Source organism: Zalophus californianus, chromosome 12 (genome assembly GCF_009762305.2).
Source record: "Zalophus californianus isolate mZalCal1 chromosome 12, mZalCal1.pri.v2, whole genome shotgun sequence".
In the NCBI taxonomy this organism is placed as follows: Eukaryota; Metazoa; Chordata; class Mammalia; order Carnivora; family Otariidae; genus Zalophus; species Zalophus californianus.
In genome coordinates this window covers 34,954,619-34,980,067 of record NC_045606.1, presented here as the reverse complement: position 1 = coordinate 34,980,067, position 25,449 = coordinate 34,954,619, and the positions used below count along the sequence as shown (strand labels likewise).

The window sequence follows — 25,449 nt, the reverse complement described above, 5'->3', positions numbered from 1 at the left end:
GGTTAAATGCATGCTTTTGGCTCAAGTCATGATCCCAGGATCCTGGGATTGAGTCCTGCACTGGGCTCCTTGCTCAGTGGGGGGCCTGCTTCTCTCTATCTGCCACTCTCCCTGCTTGTTCTTTCCCTCTCTCTCTGGCAAATAAATAAATAAATCTTAAAACAACAACAACAAAAACTGTATCTTGACTGTGATTGACAAATACTGTGTCTTTGTCAAATCTTATGAAATTGTACATCAAAAAAGGAAATTTTACTATATGTAAATTTTAAAAGCATATTTGAGAAAAGATCACAACTTGTTTTACAAGTGTTGAAAATTCACTAAAAATATATAAAAACTTAGTAGAAATTTAAGTCAGTATCCACATTCCAATAGGGAGCGGTCAAAGGTTAACAGAGAGTCTATGTTCAGAAATGCAGACACCTTTAAAATATGGGGAAATATACAAAGATACAAATGTAGGGATCCGAAGGGGCACCTGCACCCCAATGTTTATAGCACCCATGTCCACAATAGCCAACTGTGGAAAGAGCCCAGATGTCCATCGACAGATGAATGGATAAAGAAGAAGTGGTGTGTGTACACACACACACACACACACACACACACACACACACACACACACACACACAAAATGGAATACTAATCAGCCATCAAAAAAATGAAATCTTGCCATTTGCAACGAAGTGGATGGAACTAGAGGGTATTATGCTAAGTGAAATAAGTCAGTCAAAGACAATTGTCATATGATTTCACTCATATGTAGAATTTAAGAAACAAAACAGAGGAGCATGGGGGAAGGGAAGGAAAAATGAAACAAGATGAAATCAGAGAGGGAGACAAACCATAAGAGACTCTTAACCACAGGAAATAAACTGAAGGTTGCTGGAGGGGAGGGGGGGTAGTGGGATGGGGTAAACTGGGTGTTGGGCATTATGGAAGATACATGATGTAATGAACACTGGGTGTTGTATGCAACTGATGAATCCCTGACCTCTACCTCTGAAACTAATAATACACTGTATGTTAGTTAATTGAATTTAAATAAAATAAAATTTTATTTTTTTTATTTTTTATTTTTTTTAAAGATTTTATTTATTTATTTGACAGAGAGAGAGACAGAGAGAGCAGGAACACAAGCAGGGAGACTGGGAGAGGGAGAAGCAGGCTTCCCGCTGAGCAGGGAGCCCGATGCAGGACTCGATCCCAGGACCCTGGGATCATGACCTGAGCCAAAGGCAGACGCTTAACAACTGAGCCACCTAGGCGCCCTAAATAAAATAAAATTTTTAAAAATGGGGAAATACAAAACTTTGCTAACAAAAATGTAAACCCTTATTAAATTAGTTTAAATTATATCAAATAAAACTCAACTAATTACATTAATAAAAATTAATGTTGGCACAGGACTGAGACCACATATGAGAATATTTTTGGGTTGCAACTGAAAATTGAAGATTGAAGAAAATTGAAGAAAATTTCTAGACTGTTTGGCTAAACAGTCTAGAAAATACAAACCCCCTTTGAACTGATGATCCTACACTGAGGACACTCAAAGGTTGAGCCCGCTGCCCCCAATTTCTGATTTGCATTGCTTTACTGGTATGATTTCCCCTACTTGCCTAGGGAGTAGACTATATGTACTCCAATTCAGCAGGGGGAAAAATAATAGTTTTCTAACATTACTGTAAAAATGGAGCAAAATTGTACAGTTAAAAATAATACATATCCTGGGGCACCTGGGTGGCTCAGTCGGTTAAGTGTCTGCCTTCGGCCCAGGTCACGATCCCAGGGTCCTGGGATGGAGCCCCGCGTCGGGCTCCCTGCTCGGCGGGGGGCCTGCCTCTCCCCCTGCAACTCATCCCACTCGTGCTCTCTCTCTCTCTCAAATAAACAAATAAAACCTTTAAATAAAAATAATACATATCCAAAGCCATTGTTTTTAAAGAAGTCTCCTTCAGAGCATATGAAATGCTTTGTTATAGAATCATGTAATTGTGTCATCAACTCAATTATATGAGCAAATAACACAAGTACAATCCCACACCAGTAATTAGCAAATCATTTGTTGACTTTTGGAATGTGCTATGTGATGTTTTAATAACACTCCTTCCTAGTTATATTTTACAGATGCTGATAATACTTTTTGCTTGTATTTACTGAAATATGTACCAGTAGGGCAGTGAAAGGGAAAGAATCTAAGTCATCTGCAGACAAAAATGGATAAGCAATTTTCACTTAAGTTGAATGTGTGCTATTTTTCCTTTCTAGATTGTCTGTTCCCAATTAATACTGAATAGTTTTGTACACATAACCCTAGGAGGAATAAAAGCTAGTCTGGGTTTTTAATTTATTTCAACCATTTCTCTCAGAAGTAACTAACTGTATATAGTTAAAAGTGGGGTTTTAGGGGCACCTGGGTGGTTCAGTTGGTTAAGCGTCTGCCCTGGGCTCAGGTCATGATTCTCAAGGTCCTGGATCGAGCCCGAGCCTGGGGCAGACTCCCTGCTCAGTGCCCCTCCCCATGCTCTGTGCTCTTGCTCGCACTCCTCTCTCACACACACACAAATAAATAAAATCTTAAAAAAAAAAAAAGTCCTCTTTAAAAAAAAATTAGATTTTAATTAACTTTATCTGAGCTTTGGCTTACTCGATATTTACTACTTTAAAATAGATGGATGTGCATATACCACATATTATTTTATGTTGCAACAGTGCAAAAGTAGGGCTTACTGAGTGCTATAAAGTTAGTAAGTTTCCCATCTTTCTTGGTCATAATCAGTCATTGAAATGAATGGTAAAATATATCATTCACACTTACAATTCCAAGGTAGATTAGATAAACATTATGATGAGAGCACCACAAAATGTTTTTGAAATTTATTTTCTAGTTATGAATAAACTTTGAGACAGTTCTTAAGTGAAGATAAAGATAATCCAATTTGCTTTTTGATGTGGAGTTTAAATCACAAGTCAGAAACTTTGTAAACTCCCTAGAGGAAAAGAAAGAAAGAAAAGGATAAGAAAACTACCTGCATTCCAAAGACCAAAGGTAAGATAAATTGCCATATTAAAATTAAGAAGCTTTGGGCACCTGGGTGGCTCAGTTGGTTGGGCAACTGCCTTTGGCTCAGGTCATGATCCTGGAGTCCCGGGATCGAGTCCCACATCGGGCTCCCCGCTCAGCGGGGAGTCTGCTTCTCCCTCTGACCCTCTTCCCTCTCGTGCTCTCTGTCTCTCATTCTCTCTCTCTCAAAGAAATAAATAAAATCTTAAAAAATAAATAAATAAAATTAAGCTTTTTTCATTTCTACCTTATTCTGAGTAAAGAAAGTTAAGTATACTAAGCAGCAGCTTTTAATGCCTCAATTAAGAGAACAACAAAAAGTACAGACTTCTGGAATATCAGCAAATTATATATATTTCCAACAGTATAGTACTGGTATAAAAACAGACATATAAGTCAGTGGGACAGAATAGAGAGCCCAGAAATAAACGCACACATATTTGGCCAACTAATTTACAACAGAGGAGCCAATCATATACAATGGGAAAAAGATAGACTCTTCAATAAATGGTGCTGGGGAAACTGGACCAGTCTTACACTATGCACAGAAATTTAACACAGGGGTGTCTGGGTGGATCAGTCGGTTAAGTGTCCAACTCTTGACCTCAGCTCAGGTCTTGATCTCAGGGTCATGAGTTCAAGCTCTGCGTTGGGCTCTACACTGGGCATGGAGCCTACTCAAAAAAATTAACAAAGTGGATTAAAAACTTGAACATGGGACCTGAAATGATAAAACTCTAAATAGAAAACAGAAGGTAAGCTCCTTGCCATTGGTCTTCGGTGACTTGTTGGATTTGACACCAAAAGCAAAGGTAGCAAAAACCAAAAATAAACATGGGACTATATCAAATTAAAACCTGCATAGCAAAGGAAACCATAAACAAAATGAACAGGCAACCCATGGGATGGAAGAAAATATTTGCAAGTTATATATCTGATAAGGGGCTCAATATCCAAAGTATCTAAAGGACTCCTACAACTCAATAGCAAAAAAAAAAAAAAAAAAAAAAAAAATCTGATTTACAAATGGACAGAGGATCTGAATAGACATTTTCCCAAAAACATACAAATGGCTAACGGGCACATAAAAAGGTGCTCAACATCATTAATCATCAGGGAAACACAATTCAAAATCACAATAGATCTCACCTCATACCTCTTATAGTGGCTAGTATCAAAAAGAAAAGAAATTAGAAGTGTTGGCAAAGGTATGGAGAAAAGGGAACCCTTGCACACTGTTGGTGGAAATGTAAACTGGTGCAGCCACTATGGAAAACAGTATGGAGTTTCCTCAAAAAATTACAAATAGAACTATCATATGATCTAGCAATTCCATATCTGGGTGTTTATCCAAAAGAAATGAAAATACTCAAAAAAAATACATCTACCCCCATATTCACTGCAGCATTATTTAAAATAGCCAAGACACAGCAGCAACCTAAGTGTCCATGAATGGATAGAAAAAAAAGTGCCATATTTTTATAATTTTACAATGGAATATTATTTAGCCATGAAAAAGAAATCTTGCCATTTGCTATAACATGGATGTACCTTGAGGGCATTATGCTAAGTGAAGTAAGTCAGACAGAGAAACAAAAATACCATATGATCTCACTTATATGTGGAATCTAAAAAACAACAAAAACAAGCTCATAGATGGGGAGAACAGATTGATGGTTGCCAGAGGCAGGGGGTGAGGAGTGGATGAAATGCATGAAGGCAGTCTAAAAGGTACAGACTTCCAGTTATAAATAAGTCATGGGAATACAATGTACAGCATGGTGACTATAGTTAATACTATTGTATATTTGAAATTTGCTAAAAGAGTAGATCTTAAAAGTTCTCTTCACAGGAAAAAGATTTTTGTAACCTTATAGGGATGGATGTTAACTAGACTTAGTGTGGTAAATCATTCTGCAACATATACAAGTATCAAACCATTATTTTGTACACCAGAAACTAATGTTATATGTCAATTATATCTCAGTTTAGAAAAAAAGACAAAACATAGACTTCTGCAACACCAGCAAATTACATGTATTTTCAATTAGGCACAAAGTTCTTAACTAGGCAGATGACAACTTGCAAATTCAATCCACAGAATGGGATACGAAAAGGCTACACATGTAGAATTATAGAAAAGGGAACCTCACTGCTTTTCATAAATTCTGAGAAGTTAATTGCAACTTTATTTATTTATCTATTTATTCGTTTATTTTGGTGCAAATGGTGATTTTATTAAAGCACGGGGACAAGACCCGTGGGCAGAAAGAGCTGCTGCCCATTATTCAACTTTAAATTTCAAATTGGAATTTGGTGGTGATGCGAGGGTTTGGGAGGTCCATATACTAAAACAATTTGATAACAGTTGCAGGCTATGGAAAAGGGCTGGGGAAAGTGGTGGGCCAACCACCCTGACAACCAGAAGGGCTGTGACTCCTCACCAAGGTCAAGTGCCCTACTCTGCAGACAAGGTCCTCCGCAAATGAAAGGAGAGCCTTTGACGTGAGTCTATGGATAACATGTTTGGAAGTTTTCTGTTAGTTTAGTACTCTAATAAGAATATTCTAAACCATCACCTTCTAACAGGATGCAACAGTGTTTATCAAAAGATATGAATGAATTCAAGTGGCATTTGAGAATACTTTATTCAATCATGGTAAAACTCATTGATTTTTTTCAATTTTGTTATACTTTAGGTATTTGTATTAGTAAATCAAACAAGATCCTTTTTAAGTTTTCCACTTCTTTTTTTTTTAAGATTTTATTTATTTATTTGAGAGAGAGAATGAGAGAGAGAAAGAGAGAGAGAGCGCACATGAGAGGGGGGAAAGTCAGAGGGAGAAGCAGACTCCCCACCGAGCAGGGAGCTCGATGCGGGACTCGATCCCAGGACTCCAGGATCATGACCTGAGCCGAAGGCAGTCGCCTAACCAACTGAGCCACCCAGGCGCCCTCCATTTCTCTTTTCTAAAAGCTCTATATCTGGTTTTCAATTACATCCTCATATTCTACAAAGACTTCCTGTTGTTGTTTTTTTTCTGAGAAATGCCGTGTTTTTGGTTGTATTAGGCTAGGACTAAAACAGTCTTGGAACTTCAATTTGTCCTGTTTAGATGATGGGAGAAGGCAAGTCAGTCACCTCGGGAGCTTTCTCAAAGCACAACCACCTCTCCAGTACTTTTCCTGGTAAATGCAAAGGCAGACCTCCTGCCTGCAAATCTCCCAATCCTCCGGATGTCGGCGATCCCTTTCAACAGTGGCGCCATCGCCACCTCCCCGAGTTGAGCAGGCTCGGTTATTCTTGGGCCCGGGCAGCGTGACTTCAGCCCCCACTGATTAGTGGGTTGGGAGGCCGCAGGCGCTGAAGAATGGCCCCATGGATAACCGAGACAGAAAAGGCCGGGCTCTATGAAATGGGTCCTCCACGTCACGAAGTGCCATTCTCACCCGGCCTCTATCGCCTGCTGTTAGACTCGCAAGCAGGAAAACAAAGCTCGGTAGGAGCACATCGAGTTCTCTGCCCCATAGGTGGCCGCCGGCGCGCGTCCCGCCCGGGGAACTGAATGGAGGCCCCCCGCCTCCCCGCAGGTGTCCTAGTGTGACCCGGGCCAGCTCACAAACGCGCAGGGGCGCGGCCGTTCCCAGGCGCTTGGCCACTGTCGCCGCGGCACAGGGTCGCGTCAGTGCGGGGCGGCAGGCCACCGCTATTGCCCGAGGTGCTGGATGCTCCCCTGCGCGCATCCCCGCCCTGCCCGCCACCCGAGTCGCAGTCGCTGCTAAAGGCTCCAGGTGAAGCGAAGCGCGCTATTACTTAGGCCACCCGACAAGCCAAACCCAGGTTTTCTTCTCCCATTTCCCCTCAACCTCTACAGCTATGTCCTCCCTCTTCATGCCCAGGGATACCTACCTCTGGTGTGTGTGCGCCCTGTCCCGCGTTTCTTTAGCCTCTGTTGAGTGGCCTTTATTCCACACTCCAGGAAACAATTTGTTGATACAGCAGGACATAAAAATGTCTTGTGGTTAATACCTATGTCTTTCAGATATGTAACAACTTACAGAGGGTTGTTGTTCAACCTAACTAATATTTATAAAAACAGAGTTGGGGTCTGTTTTTGCCTATGCGACTGGCAGTATTTACTTTTAAATGAGCCTCTCAGTGCTTGTGAGGACCAAGGGAAAAAGACTTTCTCCTGTACATTTTTAGAATGTTATTTATCAGCCTTTAAAATGTTCATATAATGGTCATACAAATGATAACACAGACTTCAATGGAATATTCTGCAGGCATGAAAGAAGCTTTTCAAATATTTTATTTCAAATCACGGTATGTTAACTACAATATATATATTCTGTGATGTTGGAAATGTTAGGTATCTGCACTGTTCAATAAGGTAGTCACTAGACACATTTAGCTATTAAGCGTTTGAAGTATGGCTAGTGTGACTGAGAGGCTGAACTGTAATTTTATTTAATCTAAATTGAAATAGCCACATATAGCTACTGTTACCATATTAGACAAGGATACTGCATAGTAGGGCCTCAATTTTGTAAAAAAAAAAAAAAAGAATATGTATGGTATTTCTCACTGGTTATCTCTAAGAAGTGGTTAAAGGGGACATCATAGTTGCTTCTCCAGCATCTGTTCTTCCTTTGGGTTTGGGTTGCTCTCTCAGATATGTATGTATAAATACATACATGCATATATATATATATATATATATATATATGTATATATATATATATATTTCCCCTGTGATATTTGGGGTGGGCAAATGCCACCCCTGACTGTAGGGGTGAGCCATGTAGTACTATCTAAAATAGTATTACTCTGACTCCTAGCCACAGTCATGGGTTGAAGGTTAGGTACTTGAACTAATTTGGGCCAACAGAATAGGAGATCTCATCTTTGACTGTGTTTCTTCTTTATTACCAGTCCCAACTGGATGCAGCATTCATAGTCAATCTGTAGGTACCCAGACACGGAGACCAGAGCAGCCTTTGTTTAGTAAGTTTTTCATCTTACACTCTTGTTACACAACAATGTGAATGTACCTAATGCTATTAACTATATACTTGAAAATAATTAAAATCATAAATTTTATATATATTTTACCACAATAAAAAAATAAAACAAAAAGTACCCTTTTGCAGAAAACAACCAAACACCTGGGGACAAAACTACCATAAACTGTGGTAAGCCATCAAGATCACAATCCCATGTATGCCATGCTTACTAAAGAAGGCCCAAGGGCTTAAGCCACCTGAAAACGCCGTCCCCACAAAAGCCAAAAGCACAATCTGGGCTGCTACAAAATGTTGAGGTCAAAACTCTACAGCCATAAGCCATGAACCCTTACCACCCTAGAGACTTAATTTCTCCAGTTGTATTTATTTTCAAAGTGTTCAGCCAAGGCACCAGATGTTGCCATTTGAGGAACAAAGAATAACACCCTTTCTTCTCCTCCCAAGTTCCTTATCATTAAATATAACCAAGCAGATGGGGGTCAAAATATCACACGTATTACTGATAAAACAGTTTAGAGAAAGTGGCTTTGGTCTGTAGCAAAGTGGACTTGTGATAGTTCCCCCCTGAATTCAACGTAAGTAGTTTGTCATCACACAGATGGACAATCTTGGCTCCCCCAACAGGTAGTCAACCCTCTTATTCTATGGAAGACAGCTCACTAGAACACAAATCTGGCAGGCAGAAAGACCTAGGGGGAACCCAGAAGGAGATGAGCTTACAGTTATTCAAGTCTTCTTTGTAGAGGAGATACTGTGGAGCTGAGGCTCAAGGCCAAGGGCATTGCAGGGTTAGAATTTCCTCTATAAAGAAACATGAAGCCAGGAGAAAGTAGTTACTTCGCCACGTCTTGAAAAGAAAAAGAAAATTTGGACAAACCAGTATCAAATCTAATGAGGAAGAGATCAAAAAGAAAATTTTACAGAACTGAACAGATTATCCCTATAACATATAAAATACTTCACCAAACAGATAACTAGGGTAAGTTACCCAGCTCAATTTATGAGGTTAACCTTGACAACAAAACTGGATAAGGACATTACAGAAAAGGAAATTATCAACAAAATTACTAATAACACAGGTATAAAAATTCTCAGTAACTGTTCCATTTAATTCAAAAGTGAATTAAAGGCAATATATTGTAACCAAGTTTGATTTACCCTCAAAATGCCAGATGTTCAATAAAGAAAAGCTATTAATGTAATATACCACATTAGATTAAAAAAATAAGACAAAAATAGCTGCTATCATTCCTTCTATTCCACATTGTACTTACTGAAGGGCTTAACAAAAGCAGTAAGTCAATAAATGAGTCAGAGATTTGGATAAGCAGAAACAAATACTGCCAATATTTGTAATACTGTCTTTATAGAAAATCTACTAGAATATATAAAGTTATTAGGACTCATATGAGAGCCCAGTCATATTGCTGGAGACAAGATCAACATATAAGAATCAGTAGTGTTCTGGGGCGCCTGGGTTGCTCAGATGCTTAAGTGTCTGCCTTCGGCTCAGGTCATGATCCCAGGGTCCTGGGATCGAGCCCTGCATCGGGCTCCCTACTCAGCGGGGAGTCTGCTTCTCCCCCCTCCCTCTGCTTCTCCCCCTGCTCATGCTCTCTCTCTCTATCTCTGTGTCTCGAATGAATAAATAAAAAAAAATCTTTTAAAAAAATCAATAGTGTTCCTATATATAAATATTTTTAAAACTAAAAAAAGACATAGAAATCAGATATCATTCCCAATAGCAACAGAGATATACCATGTTATTAAATAGGAAGAATTAGTATCATAAATGTGTCACTTCTTTCCCAAATTAGTTCACAAGTTTAATTCAATTCTTATTGAAATACAAGCAAGACATTTTGTGGAACTTGATGCACAGGTCTTGAAATTGATCTGGCTATGTAACAGGTTGAGAATAACCATCATAATTTTGAAGAAAAAGAATAAGGGGAGAGGACTTTCTCTACCAGATACCAAGATTTATTATAAAGTTATAATCATCAAAACATGTGGTATTGATGCAAACTTAGACAAATAGATAAAAGGAATAGAACTGAAATTCCAGAAACAGCTCTACACATATATATGATTGAGGCAGCATTAGAAATCAGTGAAGAAAGAATTTACTATTGAATATATTGCAGAGACAACTGACTAGACATATGAGAAAAATTAAATTAGATCCCTACCTCATACCATAAACAAAATAATCCATACCATATGGATTAAAGAACTAACTGTGAAAGGCAAAGCATATTTTTTTTAAACATTTGTGCTGGATATATTCCATTTGCCACTTACACCAGTTAGTCTTTGCTGCACAGCAAACACTTTATTAAGCTCCCAATTCTGTGACTAAGCCATTTGGGGTTGGCTCAGCTAGGCAGTTCTTCTGATAGTGGTGGCTGGGTTCACCCATGCATTTGTGGTCAGCTGCCAGTCAGCTGGGTCACTCTGTTTCTGCGTGTTGGCTGGCTGAAGACTGGAATAATGAGCCAACTGTCTCTCATCATCCAGTAAGCTAACCAGACTTCACACTGAATAGATGGTAGGGGTCCCAAAAACTGTGCAGTGTCTGAGTGCTTTTCAAACCTCTGCTTGTGTCATGTTTGCTAATGCCCCAATGGCCAAAGTTTGAGTCACATGGCCAATGGGAGACTCAAGAGGTGAGGAAATAGACTCTACTTCTTCGGACACGTGTAAACACTGGAAAAACTTGTGGCCATTTTTATAATCTCCACCATCTGATTCTGCTTTGTGCTCCAAAGGGCTAAACTGTATGGACTGCATTCAGTGTCCCTCATGCTCTCTGAACTGCATACGGGTTCAGCCAAAAGGGAGCTGCATCAGAAGATAAGAATGGAGGAGAGTGAGAGTGGGGATTTAGTCCCCTGGCTCTCTCTGCTGCAGCCTTGCTGCTGACTGTATTTATACATCCAAAGTCCAAGCTCCAGTCAGGTGGCCTTTGTCCACAGTGCACTGTCTGGGTTCTCCATCCCCTACCAGGCTTAGGAGTAACAGTGGAGCTCATGGTACTAGCCCTGGGATACAACACTATCCTCTGTGATTCCCCTACACTCTACCTTTGTAAATAAACTCTCTGGTAAACTTTCCTCAAATTACTCAATGCGAGGGGAGCATGTTCTCCTGTGGGATCCTGACCGATAGAGAAGTAAATATAGAAGAACTTCTTAAGGCACAAATGGCAAAAACCATAAAATTAAAATGACAAAACATATTGTGGAAATAGAAAATTATACTCCCAAATGCTTTGACTCAGCCACAGTTAAAATGAAAGCCATAAACCATACATTTTGAGAAACTTTGAGTGGAGATGATTTGGACACAGTAATTTTAATAATCTTTAACATTAAGTTAAAGCAAAAGCTAAAAATATGTTGATTAAACCCCAGCCTGGCCTGGTGTGGTTAAGGTTCTGTTGAAGTTAGTTCTATGTATGGATAGAAGATAATTTATTAATATGTTTCCTACTATGGACATTTATGTTATTTCCAATCTGTTACTATTACAATATTTTTTCTGTTCACTTAATTCATTCTCTATCCTAATGTCTTCTCATTGTTTTACTTTTCACATTTAAATCTATAGTCCACTTAAAATTGATTTTTGTGGATGGCAAAATAGGGGTCAAATATCTTTTTCTTTCTATATGGATTCCTAGTTGACCCAGAATCAAAAGCCATACTTTCCACAGTGATCTTAGTGCCACCTTTGTCATAAATCAAGGTCCACATATAACATGGGTTCCTCCATTTAATTTCAACCTTTCTGTGATCTTATGCTTTAGAGTCATCTTTCATAAATAGCACTTGGGGTTTTTTTTATCTGACTTTTAATTGGTTATTTAGTCCATTCACATTTATTTTGATTATATTTGGACTTGTTTATACTTTCTTTTAAATTTTTTCTAATTTCTTTCTCTCCTGTTTTGCTTAAAAATGTCTCTAAATATTGTTATTGTTCTTCTTCTTTTGTGTATTTCACCTTAAAATTTTTCTCTTTGTAAGTCTGGTATCTATTCCCTCTACTTTTATTGTTAATAATAACTCTTAAAAATTTATCAAATTTTATCAAGCATGCCCAACACATTCTTAAAGCTGAACTTCTCATCTACCTCACATAAAAAAGACTTTAGAACATTTTAGCTCAGGTTTTGTTTTTATTTTACTTTGAAATAATTTTAGATTTACAGAGAAGTTGCAATGTTTACATTGGTATACTACTACTAACTAAACTATGGACTTTATTTGAAATTTACATTTTTACATTAATGTCTTTTTTCTGTACCAGAGTCTAACCCAGGATCTCATATAAAATTGTTGTTACGTCTCCTTAGTCTCCTACAATCTGTGACAGTTTCTGAGTCTTTCTTTGTCTTTTATGTCCTCAACATTTTTGAAGGGAACTGATCAGTTATTTTGCAGAATGTCCCTCAATTTGGATTTGTCTGATGTCTTTTCCTAATTGGATTGAGGTTATGCATTTTTGGCAAGAAAACCACGAAGTGATTAGCCCTTCTCAGTCCTCCATATCTTGAAGTACATAATGTAGTGATGATGTTGACTTTAATCACTTGGCAAAGTCTCTGCACTGCAGTTACCATTATCCTCTGTAATATTCAGGGAGATTCTTGACTCATACGTTATTCCTAATATTCCAGTTCTTTTTAAATGCCATACATGAAGCACTGTTATTGTTTTATATAGACCATTATTTCTTTGAATTTACGTATGTGACTACCATTTTACTTGCTCACATTCCATCTTGAATTTCAGACCATCCTCTGGTATCTTTTTCCTCTTAAAGTATATCTTTTAGAAGTTCCTTTTGAGCGAGTCTCTTGGTGGTAGAAGTTCCCAGTTTTGTTTATCTGTAAATGTTTTTCTGTTCCTTTTATTCTTGAATGATAATTTGGCTGGATCCCAATTCAAGGTTGATAGGGACTTTGTGTCAATATTTTGAATAAGTTATTCCACTGTCCTCTAGCTTTCACTTAAGTTGCTAGGACGTCTCTTCTCATCTTGTTGTTCCTCTATAGTGTTCCTTCCCTTCTCTCTGACTGCTCTCATGATTTGTTCATTGTTTCTCTTGTTCTGTAGTTTTAGAATGACACTTCTTTTTATTAATTCTGCTTGGATATGTTGTATATCATGGATCTCTTGATTCATATTTTTCATTAGTTCTGGAGCATCCATAGCCAGTATTTCTTTAAATATTGCATTTGCTCAATTATGTCCACTTTCTCCTTCTGGAACTCTAATTAAATATGTTACTCCTTCTCTTTATATTTTCCATCTCCTTCTGTATCTTTACCACATTTTGGATATATCTTATTTTACTTTTTAATTTTTCCTTCCCCTCCCTTCCCCCCGCCGTGGAACAGTTTTAATATCTGCTCTGGGTTTAAAAAGTGGCTTTATTCTTGTCTTAGTGAAAGAATCCTATCTTCTGCTTCTCCCTCTCCCACTCCCCCTGCTTGTGTTCCCTCTCTTGCTGTGTCTCTTTCTCTGAGAGAAAAATATATTATTTATTATTATATAAATTATATATTTATTATATAAAAAATAAATTTATTTATAAATAAATAAATAAAATCTTAAAAAAAAAAAAGAAAGCATCCTGTCTTGTCGTCTAAGACTCTTGGCCCTGGTGTGGGTGGGGGACGGGGCGGGGGGAAGCGGGGAGAAAGAAAAGGGTAGGAAGTGTGGCTAGGGTTCCTCTATTCTTTGACACACCCCCATTTCCAGTAGGGGCACAAAGACCAGAGGAGAGAAGCCCCGGCTCTGATGGTGGCTCTCAGATCCCCAACCATCATGCAGGAACCAGTGCTGAATGCTGGCTCAAGGTGAACAAAAGGAACCCTGGGAATCCATACAAAAGCCTGAAGACAAGGCCTTTTTTTCTAGGAAAAGTCCTCTTTGCTGTTCACAGGGAGCCACCCTGCAGTTTTATTCCTTACAGAAAAGCAATCTGTCCCTCTTGCCCTCGAGGCTGTTTGGCCCACAGGATGGCGGTCCCACACGTCTGGGCCCCAAGTGCCTGGCAGCCTTTTTCTCCCCCGCCCCCGCCGAGCCTGATTCTTCTGCCTACTAGGACGCACTTTTGGGCAGGTCATCTCCCATCTGCTGGAACCTTCTGGACTGCACATCCCACATGTATTTGATGGCAACTTTGAATTTAGACATCTCATACCCGAAAAGCTTCAGTACGTGGGCCTGCTCTGGGGTCAGCACATCACCCTCCTTGCACCTCATTGTTGGACAGCAGGGTCACCACACCTCTCTTGAGGATCCATGGAGTGGGAGAACTGCTCCGGGGGTCACAGTGAAAGTTGCTTTGTTTCCAGCTCGAGCGCAGTCCATTTCCGTATATTTTGTAAACCACTCATTCACTTCCTCCCTGGTGTGGCTGGTGAAAAGGAGACTGACCCTCACCCCTCAACTTCTTGCTGACCTGATGCAGGTTGTCTTTGTACTCGTCAGATGGGCTTCGACCCAAGGCTACCATCATAACTTTGTTTTTGCCAAAGAACGTCTGGCTGTGCTTCCAGGTGTTGCGATGTAATGCCTTTCAGCTTACTGTTCCTCATGTTGGCCATAGAGAAGATGAAAAGGTACTTGTATATGTCCACACATTTCTGAAGCCCTTCTATCAGGTTCTGTTTCAGTTCTAAGCCTTTCTTGGCAGTTTTGATTAAGGAAACTTTCTTGTTGTGGTTGGTTTGGATATATCTTTCAGACATATTTTACAGTGTACTAACTGTCCAGTTGTTCTAGCATCATTATTGAAAAGACTACCTTTTTTTCAATGCTCCGAAGTCCCATATTTTTCAAAAACCAAGTATCCGTATGTCATAATCAAATGTCTGTTTCTGGGCTTTCTATATATTCTACTGATCTATTTGAATATTCTTGTACCAGTGCCATATCACCTTAGTTACTATAACCTCATAAGAAGTCTTCATATTCAACAAACAAACCCTCTACCTGGTTTTCCTTTTTTTAAGCATATCATGACTCTTCTTGGCCCTTTGTCCAAAGACTTTTAATAATCAGCTTGTTAAATTCCACAAAAATAAGGTTAGAATTGAATTTATAATAAGATAGAATTTATAGGGGCACCTGGGTGGCTCAGATGGTTGAGCGTCTGCCTTCGGCTCGGGTCATGATCCCATGATCCCAGGGTCCTGGGATCGAGCCCCACGTCCAGCTCGCTGCTCAGCGGGGGGTCTGCTTCTCCCTCTCCCTCTGCTGCTCCCCCTGCTTGTGCTCTCTCACTCTCTCTGTCGAATAAATGGGTAAAATCTTAAAAAAAAAGACAGACTTTATAGATCAATTTGCAAAGTAAAAAAATACTCCATTTATTTAGGACTTCTCTAATATCTCTCACTACATTTGTACTTATATGAAGTAGTATTTTTCTGTAGATGTCTTATACACTTTTTGTTAGATTTATTCCTAAGGACTTGACATTTCTTGATTGTAAATGATACCTCTTTAAACTTTCATTTTCTAACTTCTTTTTTTTAACATAAGGAAGGAAACTGACTTTTGTATATTGACTTTATATTCAACATTACTTAATGTTGCTATTGATTGTAATAATGTATCTGTAGATGATCTTGGATTTCCTACATATATAATTATATTATCTGTGAATAATGACATTTTTATTTATTTTTTAATAATTTTTATACCTTTTTTCTTGCGTTATGCCACTGACTAAGATCTTCAGTAAAATACTGAATAGAAGTGATGATACAGGGCAACATTTTCTTGCTTCCAATAGCAAAGGAAAGCTTTCACTGTTTCACCACTAGGTATGATATTTATAGAGTTTTTTAATGGACACCATTTAGCAGATTAAAGAAATTCCCATCTATTCCTAGTTTGCTAAAAGTTCTCTCTAAAATCATGAAAAATGTTGCAATTTATCAAGTGCTTCTGCATCTACTGAAATGATCATATGGTTTTTCTCCTTAATCTCAATGTGGCAAATCACATTAAATTTTTAATGTTAAAATCCAACCTTCAATTTCTGGGACAAATGCAACTTAGTCACAAAATATTCTCTTAATATATTGCTGGTTTTTATAAATTTAGAACAGTTTTGTAATGTTTAGAATTTTTGCCTTAAGTTGGCCTGTAATTTTTCATATTGTCCTTATTATGTGTTGTCAAGGTTAGTGCTAATGTCATAAAACAAGCTGGAAAATGTTCCCTCTTTTTCTATTCTTTTTGAGAGTCTGTGAAATATTGAAACCATACCAGTTTAATAGAAAGGATTTAATATAGGGTGTTGTGTGTAGACAAGTATTGGAGAACCAAAAAGGCAAAGGGGGAACTTCAGTAACACAGAGATAGTAAATACCACCCCTAGGATGAAGAGACAAAGGAAAGAGATTGGGTTATTAAAAACTACAGACTTGGAAGGTACACTGACAAAGCTGGGATCCAGAGCTCTGAGGAGGGGTGCTGCACAGCTGTGCAGATACTTCAGGAGTCACACAAAAGACTTACAGTCAGGCTTTAGTTCTTGAAAAAGTTGCTTTATGGGTGCCTGGGTGGCTCAGTCGTTAAGCGTCTGCCTTCAGCTCAGGTCATGATCCCAGGGTCCTGGGATTGAGTCCCGCATCGGGCTCCCTGCTCCTTGGGAGCCTGCTTCTCCCTCTGCCTCTCTCTCTCTCTCTGTCTTTCATGAATAAATAAATAAAATCTTAAAAAAAAAGTTGCTTTACTTCTAGTTAGTCTTTTTTTTAAATTTTTTTTCTTAAAGATTTTATTTATTTATTTGACAGAGAGCAAGAGATAGTGACAGCAGGAACACAAGCGGGGGAGTGGGAGAGGGAGAAGAAGGGAGCCCAATGCAGGGCTCGATCCCAGGATCCTGGGATCATGACCTGAGCCAAAGGCAGACGCTTAATGACTAAGCCACCCAGGTGCCCCGCTTCTAGTTAGTCTTACAGAAAACATCTCTTTTGTAAGATATTTTACTTCTACCTATTAGAAAATTATCAGTGTCTTGGGACAAGACACTCCAGTACCACATGTAAACCTACAATATCCACAATGCAAACGGCACTCTCTGCATGTCAGGGAGCCACCAGTTTTCTGTTTTCCAAAAGTCTGCTGAGTTCTTTCATTCCTTTATGTCTCCTTTCTCATTTTCTATAATTTTAATGTGATTTCAAGAGTATCATGTGATAAATGCATGCAATCCATAAACTATTTTTAACTACCAATCATATAAAATTAGCTTATTATAAATAAATAATAAATTATAAATGTATTGTTTTTTAAAATAAAAATAAATTATAAATATATTGTTTTAATATCTATTAAATTATTCACTACAGAATAAAAATTATTATAAAATTCATTTGTAATTTCAACATCTTTATTATATGTCTTCTTTTAATACCAATACTTGTTTTGTAGGTTCAAAGGAGAAAATTAAACATGAAAATTAAAATTGAGTTACAATCATGTATTGATGTAAAAACATAGCAGCAAATATGTCTGAAAATGACGGTACTTCAGAAGAGCTAGAAGATATCACTAGTCAATTTAGGACAGAATCTACATCGTGGTCAGTGGAATCTGAATTTATTAAAGAAACATCAAATTCATTAGAGGAAGCTTGTGAAACGCATCCTAGAAATGATGAATTAGGTATACATGACGATACATCAACATCGTCCCCTGGAAATAAGTCTAAGAGAGATGAAGAACAAAGGAAAACTCTTCAATTTCCTGAAACAATCACTGTATATGACAGCTTGCGGTTAAAAAGTGATATTCCACAAAGTCCACCATTATCAATAACTGAGATGGTTGCTGAGTATCCGGCTTTCACTGGCTTCTTATCGCATGAAACATTAGAAACAACTAGTCCACAACCCTCTGAAGAAAATCAGAAAGGACTTGGCTTAGGATCAGATAACTTTACAGTTAGCCTCAAGGCCAAGGGTTTACAAGAATTCCCCAAGGACATTTTAAAAATCAAATATGTAAAATATCTATATTTGGACAAGAACCAAATCAAAAGTTTTAAAGGGGCAGACTCAGGTGACCTGCTGGGACTTGAAATTCTATCCTTGCAAGAAAATGGGTTATCATCTCTTCCACCTGAAATTCAGTTACTTCATAATTTAAGGATATTAAATGTCAGTCACAATCAAATATCACATATACCTAAAGAAATATCACAGCTTGGGAATATCAGGCAACTCTTTTTTAATAACAATTACATTGAGAATTTTCCTTCTGGCTTAGAAAGTCTTGGAAACTTAGAAATTTTAAGTTTGGCTAAAAATAAGTTAAGACATATACCAGATACTCTGTCTAGTTTTAAAAACTTGAAGGTTCTCAATCTGGAATATAATCAGTTAACAATATTTCCTAAAGTTCTGTGCTTCCTTCCAAAGTTAATCTCACTAATCCTTACTGGAAACCTAATAAGCAGTTTGCCAAAAGAAATTAGGGAGCTTAAAAATTTAGAAAAACTTCTGCTGGATCATAATAAACTTACCTTTTTGGCTGTGGAAATTTTTCAATTATTCAAAATGAAAGAACTCCAACTAACTGACAATAAACTGGAAGTTATTTCACACAAAATTGAGAATTTTAAGGAACTCATAATTCTAATACTTGATAAAAATCTGTTGAAAGAAATTCCAGAGAAAATTTCCCATTGTGTAATGTTGGAATGTCTTAGTCTTAGTTATAATAAATTAACAGGACTTCCTAAGAACATCTATAAGCTCAAAAATTTAAGAAAACTCTATGTAAACAGAAATAATATAGTGAGAATACCTGACAATATCTCCCATCTTAAAAATATGTTCATTCTAGAATTTTCAGGAAATATAATCACAGATGTTCCCATTGAAGTGAAAAATTGCAAAAAAATAACTAAAGTTGAATTGAGTTATAATAAAATAATTTATTTTCCAGTAGGTTTGTGTGCTTTAGATTCTCTTTATTATTTGAATTTTAATGGAAATTATATTTCAGAAATACCTGTGGATATATCTTTTAGTAAACAACTACTTAATTTAGAGTTAAATAAAAATAAACTCCTCATATTTTCTGAACACTTATGTTCTCTTATTAATCTTGAATACCTGGATCTTGGTGAAAACCAAATAAGGAAAATTCCACCATCTATCTCCAATATGGTATCACTCCATGTTCTTATTTTATGCTGTAATGAATTTGAAGCTTTCCCTATAGAAGTGTGTACTTTAGAAAATCTGCAAGTACTTGATCTTTCAATAAATCAAATACAGAATATCCCTTCAGATATCTGTAACCTAAAAAGAATCCAGAAATTAAACATCTCAAGCAATCAATTTGTGTATTTTCCTATTGAACTGTGCCAACTTCAGTCGTTGGAAGAGCTGAATATAAGTCAGATAAATGGAAGAAAGGTAAGAGATTGATGTCCTGGGCTTTGGAGGGAAGTTGGCACCGGAGGGGATTAGAATCTGAACTGTAGTATGTGTGCGTTTTAAATTTAGCTGGAATATTTTATTTTTTAAAGAATAGGTTTTTAATTTTTAACCCCAAACATGGCTTTAAAGTATATTTCCCAACATGAAAGCTTCATGGGAAAATATTTCATTCAAATGAAATTCCAAGTAACTAAAGTTGACAATTTTATAGATTTCTTTTTATTTCAGTTTAATTGTAAAAGGAGTTTTAAAGTTATGGATTATAATATAAACACATTATTGAAAATTTAGGAAATTGAGAAATGAAGTAAAAAAAAATCATTCCAGAAGCATACCATTGTAATATAACTATTGGTTACTGGTCATATGGTGATAGAACTTACCTTTACTCTTTTTTTTATGTATATGGTTTTATAAGCAAGTATAAAAAAATTCTACATTCAATTTTAATTTGTTTCTCCTATTTTCACTTAAGATTAGCATTTCCCCATAATATAACACAATCTTCTCAATAATTGTTATAGCTAATACATGATATAAGTAACTAATCGTCTGTTGTTAAGCATTTAGGGATGTAATTTTTCATCATCATATAAAATGCTGTGATGAACTTCTTCATAAATACAGCCTTTTTCACATTTTACTATTTTATTAGAGAATTTTCCCTAAAGAATTGCTAGGTCAACACAAATGTTAAGCTTTTCATTAGCATTAGCTTTTCATTAGCATTAGCTTTTCATTTTACTTGAACTGTAAGAATGAATTTTATAGAAATAGTTAAAAAAATCAAACATTGCTAATTTATATTAAGATCTTAGTAAACTAATGAAAAGGGCCCTAGAGCTATTATCTGGCTATGTTTAATTTGGCCATTATAGTCAAATTAAAATCATCTGATAGAGGCTGGACTATTATATAGAACAAGATTTCCCAAAGTCTGTCCTTAAAAACACCTAGTCTGAATTGCTCCTTAGGAAGGGGGGGAGGGGGTGGCTCCTTGAGCTATTGATCAAATAGCTTTGAGAAGCACTGGTTTCTTCTCTTAGAGGATCTCTTAGAGGATCCCCCAATGAATGTTAGTGTATTAAAAGCCCTGAAGAGTTCTGCACTAAAGAAATTGATTTGTCTCCGTTTAACCAACATTTCCCAAACTTACTTACCCTTTTAAACCCAACACCTGCTACATAATACATTTCCAGAAAGGCTACTCCAAGGAATACCTGCTTAAGTAGCTGGAATTGAAAATGATATATGTGTTTTTCAAGTTGTTATTGCACTAAAGGATACTTTTTGGTTCTGCATTATAATCACCAACTAATTTCTTGGCTGATTTATAATCCTCTCACTTTCTCCTCCTGTATCTTACTGTGCAAGTCTACAAGGTTGTATCCTTTATTCCTCTTTTCTATTAACTTCTTACTATACCATGCACATGACCCTCAAATTTGTATAACTGGAGCTGATCTCTCATCCCTGTTTTAGTCCCACAGTTCCCAGTTTCCCTGTTCTTCTACTGTCTCAAACTCAACATGATTTCAAAATCAAACTCATCTTTCTTTCCAACGTAACTCCCTTCACAACTTCTCCATTTCTGTTTGTGATGCCACTTTCTTCAGATCTACAAATCTAGAAGTCATGAACTCATCTTTCTTCCCTATCCATCACTAGTTATACTGTAACTTTATCCTCTGAAAAAGCTCTTGGATCAACTCCTTCATTTTCCAGCGTCACTATCTCCAACCTTGTCCATGGTCATCACTCACCTCATGCCTAGGAGCCTCTTGCCTATTCTCTTTGACTCAGTCTCCTTTCTCTCATCAGGACTTGTCAAAGTTATCAGATTTCACTACGGAGAATTGTTCTCAGGAACCCAGATTGCTTATCTATTGCCTACTCATGGCAAGTGGTTGTCAAAGGCACCAGTCCACATCACTACAACCTCACTTCAAAGGTCACCAGATGGGAGCACCTGGCTGGCTCAGTGGTAGAGCATGTTGTGACTCCTGATCTCGGGTCCTGAGTTCAAGCCCCATGTTGGGCATAGGGCCTACTTAAAAAAAAAGAAAAAGAACATCAAAAACTAATGATGCACTATATGTTGGCTAACTGAACATAATAAAGAAAACAAAGATCACAGGAAACAGAAAAAAATTTTTAAAAAGAAAAAGAGTAGGCAACCATGTAAAATAAAGCTGGATACCCTTAAAAAAAATCACCAGATGGAAAAACAATTTATAAGAACTCTTCTAAAAAAATATGATTGGAAAGATCACTTTGATAACCCAGTTGAGGTAGAGGTAAGATGCCCAAAGGCAGAGAGTCACTAAACAGTCATTTGAAGAAAATAAGCTCAGGTTAATCACACGGTTTTTATTTTGCTAAGTGAAGAGTACCCAACATGAGTTTTCCTTCTGTAGTAGCTCTATTATCACATGATTCTTAGGTACATCCTCTAATAAATGTTGAGCAAATAGTTAAAAGAATATTTGATTTATTATGTTTTAAATTATGAACCTACTCACCTGTCTTGACCCGACTCCTATGTCCTAGGGCCAACTGTCAAGGGCTGCCATGGCCTGGTTCCACATTCTTTCTCCAAACACATCTCCCTCTGCTTCCCAGGACCTCTTTTTACTGTTCAGCTCCTCACTGGCCCATTTTTATGCATGATATTTGTCTTGCCTTAAGTGTCCTGTAACTTCCATTCAATCCTATTCATTCTTAAGAGGCCATTCGAGTCCCATCTGCTACACGAAGCTTTCCTTTAGCGCTCTGACGTGTACTGATATACATTCTCTAAACTTCCATATAGCCATTATAACTCTTTATTTGGTACTGGACTACCTATTGTTTAATACTGTTTCCTTATGGTTTCCTGTGTGTATATTTTGTCCCCTGAACTAATTTTAATCTCCTTGAAGTTAGGGGCTGTTTTATTTCCTTTCCCTTTAAGATTTATTTATTTATTTTAGAGGATGAGAGAGAGAAAGAGCATGAGAGGAGGGAAGGGCAGATGGACAGGGAGAGAGAGAATCCTCAAGTGGACTCCACACTGTGTGTGGAGCCTGATGAGGGGCTCGAACTCACCCTGAATTCATGACCTGAGCTGAAATCAAGAGTTGGATGCTTAACCGACTGAGCCACCCAGGCGCCCCTAGGGACTGTTTCTTATGCTTCTTTTATATATGGAAGAACACTGAGCACAATATTTAGTATTTACATTGTTCTTTGGTTATTTCAGAGGGGCCCATTTATTCAAAATTCTTTGGTTGACTCGTAGACCTTCCTTTATTTCAAAAGCCATTTGTAATGGCCATATTTTGTCTGAATATGTGCATTTGTTCTTCACCATAGCAGGGTATCTTAATTCCTGTTATTTTGCAACACTTTTTGTACTAGGAGGTTTTTTTGAGGCTACAATGCCAAGCTGTGTGAGTCCATTCTAAAGGGGTTTACTGAGCACTTACTCAAAATGCATCTTGACTGGGAACATGTACACAAAAAAGTATAAAATATATATCACGTCATTTAAAAATCCAAGGAAAACACACACAAAGGACTAATAAAAAGCACCATTGAGGAGAATAAAAATATCAAATATGGGACAGAATAGTTGGGAAAGATTTCAGGGAGGAGAAGAAACCAAAGCAGGTCAGATTCAGGGAGGGAAGAAAGGGATAGGTGGTAAGGAACACTAAGCGCTGGGAGAATAAGGAAAGTGGGTTAATAAGCCATTTGGTTAAATTGGTAGCATTGGTCAGACTGGGGAGGTACTTGGATGCCACACAATATATTATGGATTTTAGCAAGGAAGGAAGTCACAAAGAATTTGTGACATAGTGAAAATATCCCTTTTTAGGGCCAAAACACCATCCCTCCATTTGATTTTAGACAAAGTTTTAGTCATAGAAACATTTATTAAAAATGTAATTGTTTTATCTTTGTTACAGTTAACAAGACTTCCAGAAGAGCTGTCTAATATGACTCAACTTAAAAGACTTGATATCTCAAATAATGCAATCAGAGAGATTCCAAGAAATATAGGGGAATTGAGAAGTTTGGCTAGTTTAAATGCATGCAACAATCAAATAAGTTATCTGCCACCATCTTTTCTATGTTTAAATGATCTCCAGCAACTAAACTTGAGTGGTAAGTGTCAAGCGTAATCAATAAGCATAATCAACAAGTAGAATATTCATGGTCTAGGTTGCAAATTTTGCTGACAAGACAGAACAGCAGCCAACATAATGTATTAAGTGCGCATTGGAAGGAAATGACTTTCCTAGGTACAGAAAATGAGAGCAAAGCATAAGGTCCAGTTGCTTTCCCTGAAAGAGGTTATAACCCACCTGGGGGAACCTGAACATGTGAGTGAGAGGAGACAGAGAGAGAGAGAGTGTGACAGACAGAGGCAGTATGGAGGGGTGAGAGCACGAGAGAGTGCTGGCCATAGTTCTGGGAGGGTTGGGAAAACCAGAGGCTGCGGTTCATGCTGCTGGTGGGGTAAGAGTGTTGCTGGGATGACACTAAAAGGAAAAACAGTCAAGAAACCCACGGAAGTAGGTTTGGAGCTAAGAGACAATTACTAAACAATTAGTATGCTACCAAGTCACCAGCTTTTACTGCCAGACTTGAAGTTAGAAGGGCTGAGTTCAAATCTTCTCATTTAGTCTGCTTCCTCCACTTATAAAGTGAAGCTAACCAGAATACCCATGCTGTAGATTTGGTGTGCAAACTGAATGAGACTTTGAAAGCAGGTAGCATATGTGAAAACATCATTCAAGCAAAAAAATGTTTATATACTCTTGTGAATTAATTCTCTCTGTTACTCGTTAATTTAGGAAGACTGAAAACACTGAACCTCAGTGTTTTCATCAGCAAGATAGGAAAGCTATAACTTCTGCTTGTTCACAGACTTGTGGGAATGTAATTAAATAAAATTTATGGAAATAGTTTCACAAATGTGAGGGAATATACCAATGAAAGGAATTTAGGGATTGATTCCTTTCTTCCCTCATAGCATGGGCTTTGGAGTAGGACAGAGCTTAGAATTCTAGCTCCATCATTCAATGGGAAGGGTTTTTTTTGTTAATGTTAATCTTGTTTCCTAATCTGTAAATGAAAATAATAATTTATATTCTTTGAACTGTGAGGATTAAACGGTTAATCACTAAGCACAGAAAGTGATGTAGGTTTTAAACTGATGTGAGAGCCTCTCTCCAAAGAGCCAAAAAAAAAAAAAAAAAAAAAATGAAAGGAATGTAGATTGACATGCAGACTGCTTGTGGTTGTCCCTGGGAAGAAGGACAGACAGCTCTCTTGCCTCATAGTTATCTCTACAGGCACTGATAATGCTATCAGGCAGGCTTTCATCTTCCCCCACCTGTAAAACAGCTAGTTACGGTATCACTGTTGTACCTGTTGTTTACAGATGGCATCTATTCTGATGGGTCAGTGCTTGTGCCAAACAAGTTGTCAAATATTTTGAATAGCACCACTGCTCACATGTACTAACGTTAACAGCCACTGAAAGGACTCCTACCTCTAGCCTCTCTCTCTCTCTCTCTCTGCCCTTTGTTGTTGCCAGTTTTTTAAAACACTTTTTTTTTGAAGTATAGATACATACTGAAAAAAGTACACATTGTCTCAAAAAATTAACATTAAAAGTAGAATTACCATATAACCCAGCAATTCTATTTCTGGGTATCTATCCAAAGGAAAAGAAAACAGTAACTCAAGGGGCACATGCGCGCAGGCTGCGCGGCCGGCACGCGGCGCTCGCGCTCCCAGCTTAAATGAGCTTGGGCTGCCCGCGCCCGCCACTTCGGAGGGGCTAGCGCCGGGGCCGCAGGAGGAGCGGCCCGTGCGGGTG

General features: G+C 37.7%; 1 protein-coding gene and 1 pseudogene across 6 annotated transcripts in view; one reads left to right on the top strand and one right to left on the bottom strand.

Annotated features, from left to right (window-relative positions):
* The first annotated feature begins 6,747 nt into the window (after positions 1-6,747).
* LRRD1 (leucine rich repeats and death domain containing 1) overlaps positions 6,748-25,449 on the top strand; it is a 34,674-nt gene continuing 15,972 nt past the window's right edge. For 4 of the 6 annotated variants that reach the window (XR_003516353.2, XM_027573152.2, XM_027573151.2 and 1 more), the window contains exons 1-4: positions 6,748-6,862; positions 8,007-8,078; positions 17,560-19,553; positions 23,528-23,726. Coding sequence is in view for 5 of the 6 variants with exons in the window: in XM_027573152.2 (XP_027428953.1) it covers positions 17,637-19,553; positions 23,528-23,726 (2,116 nt within the window). In the remaining variant the exon portion in view is untranslated. The remainder of the gene's footprint in view (positions 6,863-8,006; positions 8,079-17,559; positions 19,554-23,527; positions 23,727-25,449) is intronic. The other 2 variants (XM_035723199.1, XM_035723200.1) reach the window with 2 other exon arrangements.
* On the bottom strand, positions 14,212-14,864 carry LOC113911107 (annotated as a pseudogene).